The sequence below is a fragment of the Mastigoproctus giganteus genome, chromosome 5 (genome assembly GCF_048544385.1).
Source record: "Mastigoproctus giganteus isolate SK-2022 chromosome 5, ASM4854438v1, whole genome shotgun sequence".
NCBI lineage: Eukaryota > Metazoa > Arthropoda > Arachnida > Uropygi > Thelyphonidae > Mastigoproctus > Mastigoproctus giganteus.
Genome location: NC_143579.1, coordinates 225,470,633 through 225,487,687, shown reverse-complemented (window position 1 = coordinate 225,487,687; position 17,055 = coordinate 225,470,633). Strand labels below are relative to the sequence as shown.

The 17,055-nt window shown below is 37.2% G+C and overlaps 1 protein-coding gene across 1 annotated transcript in view; it reads right to left on the bottom strand.

Annotated features, from left to right (window-relative positions):
* LOC150086171 (CCR4-NOT transcription complex subunit 2-like) overlaps positions 1 to 9,935 on the bottom strand; it is a 60,511-nt gene extending 50,576 nt beyond the window's left edge. The window contains exon 1 of the mRNA XM_090373758.1: positions 8,496 to 9,935. Within this exon, the coding sequence (XP_090229884.1) occupies positions 8,496 to 9,750 (1,255 nt within the window). The 5' untranslated portion in view covers positions 9,751 to 9,935. The remainder of the gene's footprint in view (positions 1 to 8,495) is intronic.
* Between the last annotated feature and the right edge of the window lie 7,120 nt (positions 9,936 to 17,055).

Here is a 17,055-nt window from a genome sequence, read left to right as displayed (position 1 = left end):
AGGATCACAGCCTCAAACACAAGATGAATATAGATCCCTCCCTCATCTCTATTAATGGTGCTGTGTTCCAAAGAATAAATACAGTAGACCCTATATGTACACAAGGGTTGTCCCCCAGAAACCTAGTACACTCGAAATTCATGCAAATGGAACTTATGAAACAATATAAAATAGGGGGTTAGGTTTTAAGATTTATTTCAAACTTCTATAAAAGTTTTTTTTTTTTTTATAAGTTCTAATATTAACATTAATTATATTGCCAGAAGTCTTTCCAATTTTGTGAGAGTTCAGGGATCCAAAGTCTTCTATTTTTAAGTTGATAACAGATAAACATTGTTTTAATGGAATAACAAATACAGTTGGAAGTGGTGCTTCACACACAATTGGTTGGAATGAGTTCGTAAATGTTATTCCCACAAGATGATGATGAATCTAACAGAAACATTGTTCAGTTGACTGAAAACCCCAGTAGCGTTGGCTGTTGGGCTTCCTTCTTCAGTTCAGCCAACATCAGATTATACAGAGCCAGTGTGCTGTTACCATTCCTTCTCATAAAATTTCCACAAACATAGTTTCCATCAAGATTCTGCAAAAAATCTCTGCTATCTGGGAACATCTTTAGTGTCTTCTGTACGTTGGAAATGGTTAAGCAGTTCACAGGTGCGATGTCGCCTTCTTTCTCTTCTTTGTTTTTGGCTTCACACTCTTAACAGTTCTACAGACAACTCCTCTTCATGACTGTTTACAAGTTCCATGATATCATCAAGCTGAAGGTCATCAAAGCTGTCTCCCAAGTGCTACCAATTCAGCAATGTCTTCCACAACTACTTCTTGGATGTTAACTGCTGGCTGCTGCAAGTGAACATATTCTGGCCACAGTATCTTCCAACTAGCATTCGTTGTAGATTTTTCTATGTCCATGTACTATGAATGTTGTTGATCACATCCACAAGTGTGTAAGACTTCAAAAAGTCATGAAGATTTACCTCTGGATTTTCTAAGGAATCGAACATTGCATTAAAGGCTTGCTTTTAATATAATTTTTTAAAATAATTCCGATAACTGGAATTCTGTGGGTTTTTACATTATTAAGGTGAAATGTGTTCCCCCTTCACTGAAATCTTCATTCATATAAAAAACAAATAAATTTTCAGAATCTTCTCTTCTTCATTCCTACTTACTTATTACAATAATGAAGGGAAAGCAACCAATGGAAAGTGCAAGTGCTGGCAGTGCTAGGAAACAAAACGAAACAAAATTGATTTAGAAATGAAGATGATTAATTGAGAAATACGAAGCAGGACAAAGTTTGTCATCTATTGCACAGAATTAGGTCTTGCTGTTTCAACAGTGAATACTATTTTAAGGGACAGTGCGCGTATAAAAGAACATGTTAAAGGATCAATGTATTTCACACTGAGGCCAGTATGCCCCAACAGTGATCACAAAACAGCGTTCAGATGCTATATCGAAGATGGAAAAGCTATTAATAATACGGATGGAAAATAGATTCAGAAGCAAGTGCCCCTGAGTCCAATGGCCATTCAAGCAAAAGCAAGAAGTATTTATGAGGATATTAAAGGTAAGTACAGCAAACCCCAAGCCAAGTTCGTGGCAAGCAATGGGTGGTTTAATACGTTCAAACATCGTGCTGGTTTCCAAGACATCAAAGTCGCCAATGCCGATTCTTCAGCTGCAGAGAAATTTTGTGATGTGTTGGAAAAAACCCCTTCTAAATCTCCACAGCCCTCAACTTCCACAGCGGCATGCTTATCAGCTGGAGAGTTAATTCCGGCAGCAATGCTTGAAAGGTAAAACTTGCTGACGTTATGCCTGTCTCCTCTCTTTTTGTAATTTTATAATTTTGAAATTTTTGTAATTTTTCCTGCATATGAGATAAAAAAAAATCAAATAATTCTATTTACATGTTCGTTGAACATTTCTTTTTTACTTCTGTCAAATTTGGTGCACATATCTGTGAGTGTAGATTTCTCTAAATGTTTTTTCAGGGAAATTCTGACTTATGTAGCATTCTGTAGAATGCAACCCTTATGTAAGTCGGGAAGTTCCTGTACTCAGGGCGCCTTCGTAGCCGGCTGGGCAGGAGCAGCAGTGCGTAGCACATACTTCTTGATTAGACCAGGGTTCGAGCCAGTGACCACCAAATACGGAGGATGCGGAAAGGTCAGGGAATGACCACCGCATATCCCCGGAGCAATATGGCCTTAGTTGCTAATGCTCCTAAAAAAAAACCAAATAACTAACTAAACCAACCTGTACTCAGTCTGGATCTTCTTGTTTTTTTTAAAAACATTTTAACAAACCTGGAGTCTTCTCATTCTTTGATCTACAATCAAAATTTCTGGCACCATCTTGGCACGTGCATACTCTTCTCATGCCTAAATTTCAGTTAAAATTTGTCTAACTGTTTCTTTCATGCAACCATTCTAATGCTTAAACGATGATGACTTCTATTCAATGCCCTTACCTGATCGCATTTTCAACAGTTTACATGGATACCAGATGGACTGATCATTCATCATCTTCCACATTCTCTTTTCCTTCAAGTCTTTTATGCCATTCAAGCATGCTAGCTCTTGACATAAGAACTCAACTTTCAGTTGGTATTTTCTTCAGTTTTTTTTAAAATTTGAAGTTGATTTGTTGTTCAATTCTTTTGTTTGTCATTTTGCCTGTCTCACTGCAAACCAAATGGACATGTTGGTTGTTGTTGCTGCTATGGGGGTTTAATGGCACATAAGCTACTATGGCTATAATGTGCCTTGGACATGCTGGAACATACCTAGTTGACTTGGCAGACAACTAGGGAAAGGTTCGAGGTCAAACTGCTGCACCTTTGTTTCACAAGTAGCTCTTAGTGTGCAGTGGCTATTAAATAACAAGACTGCATGCAGTCTTGTTATTTAATAGCAATACCTTGTATATACCATATCAAATGTCTGGATTGTCAAGAATATTATGCAGAGAAGTCAGCATGCAGTTTTAAAGATTGCACAGGGCATGTAAAAGCATTAGAGTCAGCTGATTGTGAGAAATCTGCTGTTATTGAGCACTTTTGGCAGGAAAACAAATTTCTTCGTGAGGTGTGTTTATTGTGGATTGTTTGTATATGTATTGGCTCAAGAGCTTAACTCATATTTGTTCTTCCTAACACAGCATCATTAATAGAGATGAGGTGTCTGTATTCCCTCGTCTGAGGAGATATTTAACATACATATGGCTACGGCCTGAAAGTAACAGTTGCTTCCAAACAAGTGCTCAAAGGTAGGAAACTGTGGAAAGAAAAATTCAAGATCAATTTATTAGTGCCATTTTTGTGTATGATAGAACCAAACATATTTATGATGTTCTCAAACGTAAGGCCACTGAATCACCTATTGAAGTGTATGAAGACTTTGGCTAACTGGAAAGGCTTAGTTTGGACAACTGAAGATATGGACTGGAATTCATAATGTGATTAGGTGTAATAAACTGCAAGTTCAGAAAAAGGAGGATGAAACAAAGTTAAATCTGAGGAGGGCTATGGCTAAACAACAGGCGTTTAACTGTAATGAGATTAGTCTCTTTTGGAGGAGAAGCTGCTTAACAGGACTTATATTACCAAAGAAGTTTCTGTATCGTGTCATAAGCCTATGAAGGGTATGCTAACTTTGTTGCTAGGGGCCAATGCTTCAGTTGACTTCAAATTGAAGCCCATTTAAGTCTATATTCAGACCAGCTCAGATTTCTTTCAAGCAACAGCAGGCTAACAGGGCTCATCTTCGGTCACAAGATCAGTCAGTACCTACTTAATCAGGAACCCGCCTCCATTAAAGGCTCTCCCGTTGCTGGACAATGCATCTACCCATGATCCCGAGCTTGCAAGCATTTTAACAGTTTAACCCCTCAGTATCCATTTGCCCAAGTTCTGTTCTTGCCACCAAACACTACACCTTTGATTTGGTCTATAGACCAAAGGGTCATTTCAAATTTTAAGATAGCCTGCACAAAGAAGATATTCTGTAAATGTTATGAAGAAACTTGAGCTGACAATAGCCTGACACCGAGGGTCTTCTGAAAGACAAAATTTATTGAGGTTTTTAACAAAAGTTGAAAACAAAATATGGTATGGTCAAATAATTTCTGAAATTAAAACACTATTATATCACACTGAAGATAGTTTTAAACTGCAACCAGTAATCAACCAACTAGTTCAGAGAGACATGTCATATTCTTTACACATTCAGAACAAGATGGGTCCGTGGTGTCCGTCCTGTGAATGACTTATCAAACTACTTTTAGAGATAGAGAAGTTATGATTCCACAGCAATTGCAAGACCATTTAGAATACTAAATCCAGACATGGAAGTCACATCTAAAAAGACAAAGCATCTTGAAAAGGTCCGAAGACAGGGAGGGAACGCACCTTATAAAATTAGCAAAAGTGCATACTTAAGGAGACAAAAGTGCATACTTAAGTGCATACTTCACATACATGTGGGCTGCAGCACTTGATAACTAGGTATTCATAGGGGATTTGTTTGAGGTTTTAAAAAGCTCTAAAAGGGAGCAGTAAAATGAATGAACCTGTGATACTAGAACATGAGGACATAAATTCAAATTAAGGTCAGGGAAAGAATTGTAGATTGGATTACAGAACATTTTCCTCTGAACTCCTTTAGTCATTAAGTTGCCATTCATTGGAATAACTTGTCTTCATAGGTATTTGATACCAAAAATGCTTAAAGAAATTCAAAGTCGTATAGGACAGATACCTATGGGAAGAAGAAAAAGCATAGGTAATGGATTTTTTTTTTTGGCAGGTAGTAGTAGTAATAGGTGAGTAGCAGTAGGTGTGGCAAGAGACTGGCTTTCTTGCATTGTATGACCAATACAAACTCCAAACTCAACTCTCTTCTTTACTAACTCCTTTTCTCATAGTTTTGGTCAGATTAAATTCCAATACAGTCGGTTCTGCTAACATATAGGTTAGTGCAAAAGCATCATTTTAACATAGCCATCTACCAAAGTAGTTAAATTAAATTGGCATCATTTTGGTTATATATCTCATATTGTGAGTATCTCATCAGTTCTGCTATAACGCAGTACATGTGTTCCTAAAAATCTCCACATTATGGTATTTTGTGCATTAAAAACAACAGGACTTATGGAGAAAATAGGGATGGGGCAGAGCACTCAAAAAAAAAAGTTCAGTTTGGTAAGAAAAACACTAAAAAAAGTTAGAAACCCAATAAAATTGCTAACACAGGTTTAAACATCTTAAATTTCTAATAAATAAATATTACAATAAATACCTTCACCTTGACAAGATATGAAGTTTGTTTGATTGATATTTTCTGTTCACTGACATTTTCTTTTCTTTTTTTTTTTTTGATTGTAAAAATTAAAACAGTAAAAAATATAAGCAATCAATAATGACAAACACGGGATGCACAAACTGAACAAGTGAGATACGGAGTAACAAGTTTAAGAAGCTTAAAAAATAGGAATAAAGAGAAGGTTCTGAAAATTTATTTATGTTTTTTATATGATTGAAGATTTCATGGAAGGAGAAACACATTTCACATAATAATGTAAAAACTCACAGAATTCCGGCTATCAGTATTAACACAAATGCAGTAAGACCAAGTTTACTGACCATTTATAATTAGACTGCACTCAAGTGAAAAGCCCAAAAACCAGGAACTGTAAATTGTTTTTATTGTTTTATGGTGACCTCCAGAAATGTGCTCCTCTATTCACGCTATCATGCCTCACGAAATTTCTGTTCGAAAAGAAAAATGTGAGCTCCTGAAAACATGAGTCAGCCTATAATATCACGCGTTATCTTTGTTAATTCAGCGAATGACAATAGTGTGTCTTTGCCAATACATTTACAGTAAACGGGAAATATACCTCTTACACATTTGACATTTTTTAAGCTTTGTAAACTTGTATGTATTGTTACGTTCAGTTTGGTGCCAAGTTTTGAGTTCACTTAGTGTTACTCGTAGACGAAATCACACATAGCGAACACAAAATGAAGTCCAAATTATAATTGCATTGTTCCCTAATATATCAGTTGCGTTGGAGCAAATTTGCATTGCAAATATTGCATTATAGCAGAACTGACTGTATATACAACTGTTCTTTTATTTCATAAAAGTCATTGAAACAAAGCATAACCAAGACTATAACTGCAATTTTCCAGACAGAATACCGGATAAAAGAAAGAAGCTTGCAGAAACCAAATAAAAAAATAATAATAATAAAAAAAAATTAAAATTATAATTAAAAAAACAAAAATAAAATTTTCCTTAAAATCAATGCATTCACTTCAATTAAGGCTAATACATATAATTTTCATGGCCACTAAACATGCCCAAAATTTATCAGTCCTATAAATCCTATCCTACTACAAGTTGCAATGATGGACTGAGGTGAGGTATTGATCCTTTAAAATGATCAAGTAAATTAAATACTAACTGTTATCTTTAATGTTTCTCATGCAAATGTTTAAGAGAACACAAAGTTCTTTGTAGTGGTGGAAATGGCTTTTCTGGACTAAACAGGTGCTTTTTTACATAGTTATAGAAAAATTAAGACCCAACTCTCAGTAATCTCAGTACAAGTGGTCACACCTCTGGATATGGAGGGAAGCATCCATCCACATCCTCTCCCTATTTCTAGCCTTGAAATGAAGAAAATATAATTACAGAGTGGATGTGAGAAAATCTCGTTTGAAAGAATAAATGAAATTTGGATTGACTTATATTGGATAGTCTTGTGAAAGTAGCCAGCTTTTGTAAATTTAAAGAGTTTGACAAATACTTAGCTCTTTGGTGGTTATGTAAACTTATATATGCCTGCAATATATTGCCAACTTCATAGCACATTTTCACCATATTCAATAGAAACATGTTATTTTTAATAGGGAAACTGCAGCAAAATTACCTTGGAAAGCTCCGAGAGTCACTCCTAAGTGAAGAAAATAAAAAAAGGCTGGAATAAAATGATCACGTGACCACAATGAGTCAAATAAAATTGGTTTATATTCATTCCAGAGGCACACTGATGACTTTTAAACTAAACTAGGGATGAGGAACAACTAGACCACTGAGATAAAAAGCAGGCAAAATTTAAATTGAGAAATCATAAAATCTAAAGTTGGTCCAACTTTAACAACAAATTCGAAAATCACCATACAAATATGACAAAAGAAATTCAAATGACAAAGTTGCAAGAACCCCAGTGCCTTTTAAATGAAATACCCTATATACACCAGCTGCTAAAACAGAGAAATGAATACTGACTGTTTTCAATGTTGATTTTCAACATCAACTAAATTACAGTCATGCTCCAACAACAGTGTCAAACAAATAATTTAGGTTCTATTCTTCCTAGTTATTTTATATTAGAAAGCTCCTGTGGTTAAGGCACATTGTTTACCATGGAAAGTACCCAGTTTTCTTTTTCTTTCTTTCTTTTTTTCATGACATAAGGAACTAGTCATGAATATAATTTTTGGGAAGAATACTTACTTAGTATTGATAAAGTTACAAGTCTAGCATATTTCTTAATTTACACAAAACATCATGATATTACAAATAATAAATTTATTCTTCCATCAGTTTTCAATATAATAAAATGTAATATTTTATACGGGATACAAATTTTTCACAGAATAAATGTCAGGTATTTGTAATATCATAGTGTACTGTGTACATAAAACCCTATGCCTGACAGATCCCATGAAGCATGCCAGTAGAAAGATTAAGAAAAAGTTAAGGGTACCTAAAATGTGCACAGAATGATCTCCCTCTGGACAGGAATGGCATCCCTTTACAAGGCAAATCTGAAGGTCACAAGGCTGTTCTCTTCATTAATAATGCAAGAATGTTGCATTCTGAGCACCCATCCCATCCGTAAGATGGCCATTTACAACAGGGACTCTTAAAACGGGAAATGTGGGTTCAATACCCTAAAATTAGAGATTTCAATGTGCATTTTCAAAAATACCCATGTAGTTGTGCTTAGCACTTTGAAATATGTGAACTGGTCACTGGTACCAGCAATTTATTGCACATCATGTAACATACATGACTGCTATATATTATTAAAGCTTTATTTTTATATATAAAAACCATATCACAACCAGCATTTGCTGCATTAAAGAGTAACCAACTATACAACCATTCTTTAAAATATACGTAAAATAATTGTACATTTTTAAATTCCTCAGTATTAACAAAAAAAAAAAAAAAGCTTCTAAAGTTAAAATATTAACAACAGGCAAAATGTAAATGATTTCTCAATACTGATTTAAAAAAAAGGAAATTAAATTATTCCATTACATAAATGAGTTACTCATTAAAAATTTCCCAAAATAAATTCTGCAAAAATCTCAAGGAACCACATTATTTGACTAATATTGGTAAATGGCACCATAATAACAAATATATAAAGATATCTTACAAGTCATCACGTGGTCATACCTTGTGCTGGATGATAATGAAGTGTTGATGGCATATGGGGTCTGTCTTCAAGTCTTTCATAGTCCAAATGAAATTCTTTTGCAATTTTCCTCCAGTTTGCTGCATCAAAAAAATAATACATTCCCCTTTCAAAAGTACTTGTTTTTTCTGTAGGTACCATACCAGGAACCCTTGTTATCCACACTCGTTCATCTTTATGAAATCTCCAGTCTCTATTATAAAGTTCAGCCGCAGCTGCCAACTGCAATATATCACCACTAAACATATAAAATAGATAAAATAAGAGATCTTCTCCATACCGATTTAATTTAATAGGTGCAAGTTTTTCCTTAATTGTTTGGTTAACCAAATACTCAGATGGTACAAGATAATCAATGTCTTGTGGTCTACATGGCTGTTCAGCCCATGGCCCACCAAAGTTAGGATATAAATTTTCAGGTGTGTTGAGATTCAGACCTAATGTAGTAAGGTCACTACCTAATGCAAGAGAGACAAGATTGGGATCTGTCTCAGCTGCACGAATAAAGGTAAGTAAACCTACCATTCCAAACTGATCAGTAACCATACCTGGTGGAATATTTGTAACTCGTCCATCTTTGGATGTCTGAATTCCCCGCTTTGGTGTTTGAGAATTCTTGTCTCCAAGAAAACGACTGACTTCTTTTGATGATTCTGAAGGCCCAACACCTGATGATTTATTTATGGTTTCTTGACTTTCTTGATTTTGTGATCCGGGTAAGGCAGGAAAATCTTCACTATGAATTTGAAACTCATTGGATTCATTTGTTGGTTGTTTAACCATGCCAACATAAGGAGGCCTACCTGCCATTGGGTTTGGAGCCATTGTCGTATTGGAGTTATCGGAGTTCCTATTGGTTAGTGATGGAAATTCTGATAGATCAAGAGCTGGTGTCGTTGAAAACGATGAATTTTGAAGACCACTGCTAAGCATACTTTGTCCTGGAAAACCACGGCTGTTGTGCGAAATACCAAAATTTGACATTCCGCTCATACTGTTCCCACCTCTGTTCGGAGAAGGCTGTTGCGATAAATTGTTCGGGAGACAAATAGGGAAATTACTTAAACCAGAACTAGTTGGAGTAACATGACCGCCGAGGTGACTGGACGTTGTATTTAGCCTTCCACCAAATTGCTGGCTCCCTAAATTTCGCGGTGTTTGTTGAAGTCCAAGAGCACCCATACTTAATCCTCCTCCACTTTGCTGTCCATAACCGAATGATGAAGGAGATGTCATATCAAATATTTCAGTATGCTTAGCTCTCTAAAACGACCTTCCTTACGATGTTAGAAATAATGATAGTTGATATTATGTCTGAATCTTACTGTTATCATTGGCAGTTGCAAAAACACATTGGTGAGTATAAAAACATCCACAATCAACATCCAAAACACACTTTTCTCACTAAGATCCCAACTCCAGCTACGAAATCCAATTGTTGTTTTTAGTATCATACTCTCGAACCGAGGGAAAAATGCTAATCTCGTTACGTTTCACTATTAGTAGATTTTCTTAGAGTTATAATCAAAAATCATTTGTTATGATATAAAGAATAATATGTAAATTGTTTTACTCATATTATCTCATAGATTTGCTATACAAAATATTAAATTCTACTTTTGTTCCATTTCCGGAAATAAATGAAAGAACTAAATGGAACGGAAACTTAACCAGAATTAAGTTTTAGTCTCATGGGTGTGGGGGGGGGGATTTCCTGTTCTTAATTACTCTGATGTACACTGAGTGATCACTGAATTATGACCACTCCTATGAAAACTGAATGCGACCCGTTGACCACGTGGAGTACGAGAAGAGTGCGGAGTTAATGGACCTACGTAGCATAGATAAGGTGTCAGTGGTTCAGTAAGCAGTAAAATTCCGAGCGTGATGGGTAAAAGAAAGGATTTATCAGACTTTGATAAATGATAGATTGTGATTGCTCGACGAGCTGGTGCATCGATTTCCCAAACGGCTGAACTTGTGGGTTGTTCAAGAGCCGCCGTAGTTAAAGTGTACCAGGACTGGCGTCGAAATGGTCAAACAATGACCCGACGGCAAAACTGCAAAGGTCAGCGAAAGGTTGATGTTAGAGGTGAGCGACGGGTCCGACGACTCCTACAGGCTAACAGGCGCAACACTGTTCAAGAGTTGCCTAACCAATACAACATGGTCCAACCTGGAACAATATAAGGCATGATCATGCGTCGCACGCTCGCACATATGGGATATGCCCGCAGACGACCCTTACGGCATCCTCTCCTAAACAAGGTTCATCGGCATAAAAGATTCGCCTGGTACAAAGAGCATGCAAGTTGGACGTTAGAAGACTGGAAGAAGGTGTGCTGGTCGGATGAGTCACGTTATTTACTCCACGCCGTGGATGGTCGTGTACGGATTTGGTGTTAACAACATGAGGCTCTTGATCCATCATGCATGGTATCAAACGTGCAGGCCGGTGGAGGCGGTTGTATGGTATGGAGCATATTTCACTGGCAGGAACTTGGATCCCTGGTGCATGTGGAACAACGTATCAGTGGTCTCCGCTATCGCCAACTGCTTGCTGACTGCTACACCCCGCTACGTTACACTTTTTCCCAAATGGCGATGGTATCTTCCAAGATGACAATGCGTCTAGCCATCGGGCACTGGTTGTGCAGGAATGGTTTGAGGAACACAGTTCTGACTTCCAGCATATCGATTAGCCTCCGAACTCCCTCAATATCAATTCCATAGAGCACTATGGAAAGGCATATCAGGCGTCTGGATACACCAATCATCTCCATACCGGCATTGCTGACCCCATTTCAAACAGCTTGGTTGGCCATACTTCCGAACGCTTCCGACATCTTGTTGAATCAATGCCACGTCGGATAGCTGCTGTACTGAGGGCAAAAGGGGGACCTGCGAAGTACTAGGTATGTGATAATAATTGAGTGATCCGTCAGTGTATATTTCCTTTAGAGACAATTCATTATGGTGTAACGTATTTAGATTTATTTACTCTGTTTTTAACCTCAGAAAAATCAACAAAACATTCAAATAAAAATATATGCATTGTAAAGTGAATATATGCATTGTAAAGACCTCGGTGAATAGCACAGTTTGTATAATCGCTGTTCCCCAGACCGGATAGAAAAGAAAAGACCTTAGTTCGAGTCCGGTCGATGGCATGAGGGATTTTTATGGGCCTTTTTTCACAACGTGGAAAAGTTAGTCGGTCTCATGCGAGGGTAGCATGGTTTTTTTCCCCGTAAACTCGGGTTTTTCGTCCAGCAAACAGAAAATCGTCACAGAACACACAATTTACACACAGTATACACGGAGCAATATGGCCTTAGTAGCTGATGCTCCTAATACAACTACTACTAGAATGAATATAAATGAAAGGTGGATGTGACTATACATGTAAAACAGTATATCTTAAAAGTACTCCTATTGAGTAGCAAGTGGTAATCGCAATCTTCCCTACATCACGTGGGAAAGGTCTGTATTCAAATCCATTCGATTATGCCAGGAGCTTTTATGGGCCTTTTTCGCTCCATAGCTGAGCTGGTCAGTCTCAGGGCAGGACAGCAAGGTTTTTTCCCAGTAGTAGCGCTGCGAGGTGTGCCGCTAGTAAGCAAAATAAAATTTGCCTCCCTGAATGTTGAACACTGATAAACGTTAACCAATTATAAAGCAATCTCAAAAAAAATTTGGCACCCTCCTGGACTCCCGCGATAGGTGCCTACCTCACCTATCCACTTGTAGCGGCCCTGTCTCTTGGAAACGCGGATTTTTCGTACTGCAAAAACAAAAAACTTAGTGCATTCCTAGTTCCCCTTTTGATTAATCAGAGAGGAAGTATTTTCTTCCCATTTGATTTTAGAGAACCTTATTTCTTACATCACTTTATATTTTTTACTGGATTATCATGGTTAAACCCTCCTAATAACAAGCTTTCCCCTAAAAATATATTTGGTAATTCTTATGCTCTAGAGAAAAGGTTACAAAACTTTAAGAATTGGTCTGCTGTATTCATACTGGTGTAGGGCGACTTTGGTGCCAGCAGGCATTGTGGAAAGCCATCATGGGGCCTGAGAAAAATGCCTCACTGGAACAGCCTGTCTTTCCCTGTAGAATCCTGACCTCCAATTGCGGGCCTCTTCATAATGTCTGGACGTGGAAGTTGAAGTGCCTTTCCCACAATCATCTCTCCTCCGAGTTCTCTCGTATTTGAGGGTCTTTGATGCCTGCAGTTAATTTTTGAAATTAAGAAATTTAATGTGTAGGGAAATTACTTGGTGCTAATTTTCAAAATGTGTAAACACAAATTGTAGTGAATGCATTCAAAAAGGATTCATTCTCAAATTAAGTTACCTCTGTTTGCCTTCATGCATAGCGAATTTTGTGACAATACCTTGTTTGGATAATTATATAAAATTATCTCATTATGCATGTGAAGTGGTCTTGGGTGCTGATATTGACATTCGTAACGGAAAAAATAGCAATGCGTTAAAGAAGGGGATTCCCTCATGGAAGAAGAGCAAACAAAGAATCTTTCTCTCTCAGAAATTTAATGCAATCAACACTGCAATAGATGATATAGCTTGGTGTTACCCTAATATTATTTTCCTTGAACAGAAAGCATATGCCTTTATATTATTCACTGAAACATGATTGCTTTCTTAATTTTTGAACCTTAGATAATAAACTTTTGACTACCTCATTTTATGTTTGCCATCGTAATCGCAGATGCAGCGAGAGAGAGAGAGAGAGAGAGAGAGAGAGAGAGAGAGAGAGAGAGAGAGAGAGAGAGAGAGAGAGAGAGAGAATCATTGCATTTGTTCATAGGGCAGTTACGATCCATCTAGTTGACTCCCGCTGTGATCTAGACACCTTCCTCTACTAGCTTTGCCAGCCATTTGTTGTTTTTCTTTCTATTGATTTCGCCCTACCTTCACAGAAATTCTCTTTAACCTTAAGAAATAATTCCACCTCTTTACTCTTCTAAACCAGTAGTTCCTCTATTCCTTGGTGATTTCCGTCCCTCAATGTCTGGTAATCAATGATTTAAGTTAGTGATCCGAATTATACCTTATTGCTTCTTGAAAGACATTTCCAAGAAATCTGCTTTTCGAATCATCTCGCTCAAATTCAACACGCATCAATCATCTACCGGTCAAAACAAAGAGGGGATCAATGCACAATCTATTCGTCATTCCGGTAAGTAGTCAAGTGCGAGGGTACAAAAGCGCATGCTCTTTGAGGAACGTGATTCAAGTCAGTGTGACTACTAAACATAGTATACTGTTCACAGTGGTGTAATTATACCAATGATGCCAATGTGGTGCATTGGGGGCCCATTGCCATGAGGGCAATGGACACCCAATGCCCGAAACAGAAAAAAATTTAATTGAGAAAAAATGTAAGTTTTTTAGTTATGTTTAGGATAAAATTTACTATGTCTACGAACAATATTTTTTTTCACACGAAGGATATTTATTGTTCGCTAGCTGCACAGCACCTCTATTTCACCTCTATTCACTGCAGTGAACAGAGTTGAAATATTAGCATAGCTGCTGCTTTGCTAACTGGGCAATTTTTAAGTATTTGTGACTGCGGGGGCCAAAGTCAAATAGGCGCCCATTTATTGGGGGTAGAGGCCCATTTATGGGGGTCATTATTTTTGAGTATAGTATTACTATTGCAGCTGTAATATTTCTGAGTACCACGTTTACCGCTGTATTGTAAATATTTTATTTTTACCAAAACAAATATTTTCAGGGGACCCACGCTAAACTTTGCTTTGGGGCTCACTTTTTTCTAGTTTCACCGCTGACTGTTCATGTATTTTCTCTATCTTGTGAACTCTTCTGACCTAATGTCAAAAGAGTTCACAAGATAGAGAAAAATGGTTGTCCTAGAGCGTAAACAGAAAATTTATTTATTTTTTATTTCATTAATCTTCTGTATTAATATCACTACAGTGCTGGGGCTGTCCTACAGATGAAGGACAATAAATACAAGAATTGTTGGGCTGTGGAGTCCTCCTTTTCGAGACTGAGGTAACTCTTAGTTTAGATCTTTTTCCATTGGAGGTTCAGGTGCATTGTAGCCATTTCTTCCCTTCCCCCTACTTCAAGAACCAGAACAGCTGGCCGCAGTGACAAAACACGTTCAGGGGCTAATGTGAAGATGAAGATTATTAAGCTCTCCAAACATAGACAAAAAAAATTATGATATTAAGGTTCCCTGTAAATGATTACATCTACCCATATATTTATTTTGTCTGTGAATTGCATGTGTTCTCTGGTCGATTTGCCTGTTTGCTGGACGAAAAAACTCCAGTTTCTGGGGCGAAAAACTTGCTAAATTCAGTCATAACGTGACTGAGTTAGTTGGTATATGACGAGGGTAACATGGTTTTTCATTTAGCAAACAGCAAACCGATCATAGGTTAAACACAATTCATAGACATTATACAGGGTGCAATATGGCCTAAGTTGCTGATGTGCCTAAAAACATATAAAAACCAAACAAACTCATGGACAAAAACGCTCAACCCCATAGGTCTCAGTTAGTAAAAATATGGTAGAAGATAAGGAGATCATCGATATGGAATGGCGCGCTATTCCAACAACCTGAAATTTGTACAGCAGTATCAAAATCTTTTCAGAAATCTAAATGTACAATGTCAAAATTAATTTTTTGCATTCAGTTCCTTTGTTACTGCATCACAGTAAACAATCAGATAGGTTAGACAAGATTGCCTACTAACAATATGACTCCAGCATAAATGCATTCCTGCCTAAATGATCCTGCATTACTTCTTTAACCAGTGACTCCATTATTTTTCTCTGGAACAGAAGTTTGTAATTAGTCATGTAACATTTTGATCGCCCTTTGTGAATTGAGGACACATTCACAGAAAATTCGCGGTTGTTGACATGATGAAAAATTGTTTATATACAGAATGACTAAACGATCACTTCATCCTAAAAACTATACCACATATATGGAAGGCAGATTACGAGAAATATTTGGCAAAGGATGCAAAGAAAAACAACAAAGACTTCTTTATTTATATAAACTCTAGAAGGAAGGGCCAATCTATCAGGTTGGCCCAGTTGATATCTACGGTTCGACTGTTGATGATCCTATTTAGATAGCTGAAAAACTGTTCAGTATTTTGCATCTACATTTACACACGAGGAATTCTGTAGGGAAGTGGAGGACAGCAACTGGTTAAACTCTTACAGGGAGCTAAATGATTTTGTAATAACTGAGAGCAAAGTGGAGGAGAAATTATTAAAGTTAAACATAAGAAAGGAACCTGGGTGGATGGAATCTCTCCATTGATGTTAAAGGAGTGGGCAGAGGAAGAATGCAAACCCTCAACCTTAATTACGAGAGCATCCTTGGACACGGGGGAAGTCCCAACAGACTGGATTTGTGCATATGTATCCCGAATTCACAAAGGGGGACAAAGAGTGACACGAATAATTACAGCCTGTTAGTTTAATTTCTATTCCTCTAAAAATAATGGACATCTAGACCTGGACATTTCTATTCCTGGAAAAATAATGGACACTGATTAAAAAACATTGCAGGATCGTCTAGACAAGACTGCAGTAATAGTTGAGATACAACATGGGTTTGTTAAGTGGAAGTCTTGTTTGAGCAGTTTGATTGGTTACTATGATGTAGTCACAAAAGAACTAGAAGAGTTGGGCAGATGGGCTGAGAAGTGGCAACTGAAGTTTAACATTGACAAATGCAAAGTACTGCATATGGGTAGCAGTTACTCCAGAAAAATGTACTATTGATGTTGTACTACACTCAGGGTAGCAGAGAATGAAAGAGAACTTGGGGTAATTGTGCAGTCAGATATGAAGTTTTCCTTCCAGTGCAGACAGGCTGCCAGAGCAGGACATGAGGTCTTGCCAATGATATACAGAAATTTTTCTAGCAGAGATAAGGAGGTGATTATCCCTTAGTATAAGGCACCGGTCAGGTTACACCTTGAGTACTGCATACTGGTCTGGAGGTCTAATTTTAAGAAAGATGCATAGTTGCTACAGCAACTACAGAGAAGGGCAACAAGATTGGTGAGGGGAACAAATGGGATGTTCTTACCAAGAAAGGTTTATGTTCTGTAAATTGCATCGTCTAGCAGCTGGGCATCTGCGAGGTAATCTTATTGAGGTGAATAAGGCCTTAAATAGTTCGAACAAGCTCAATGCTAATGAGATTCTCCCTCTTGCTCTGATTACGATCCTGAGGGGGCATAAACTCAAATTGTGGAAAAGAAGTTGTAGAATATATGTGCGGCAGTTTTCCTTTAGCCATCGGGTAGTTGATTTCTGGAACAGACTTCTATCTGTTGTTGTAGAAGTTGATAGCTTAAAGTTATTCAAGAACAAAATTTTGGAGCCAATGGTGAAATGGGAGCATCAGCAAAAAAATTTTTTTTTTTTTTTTTTTTTTTTAGCTGATGCTTTATAAGCTTGCTTTCTTGCATCATATGACTCTACTAATATAATACTAATTTTGATAAAA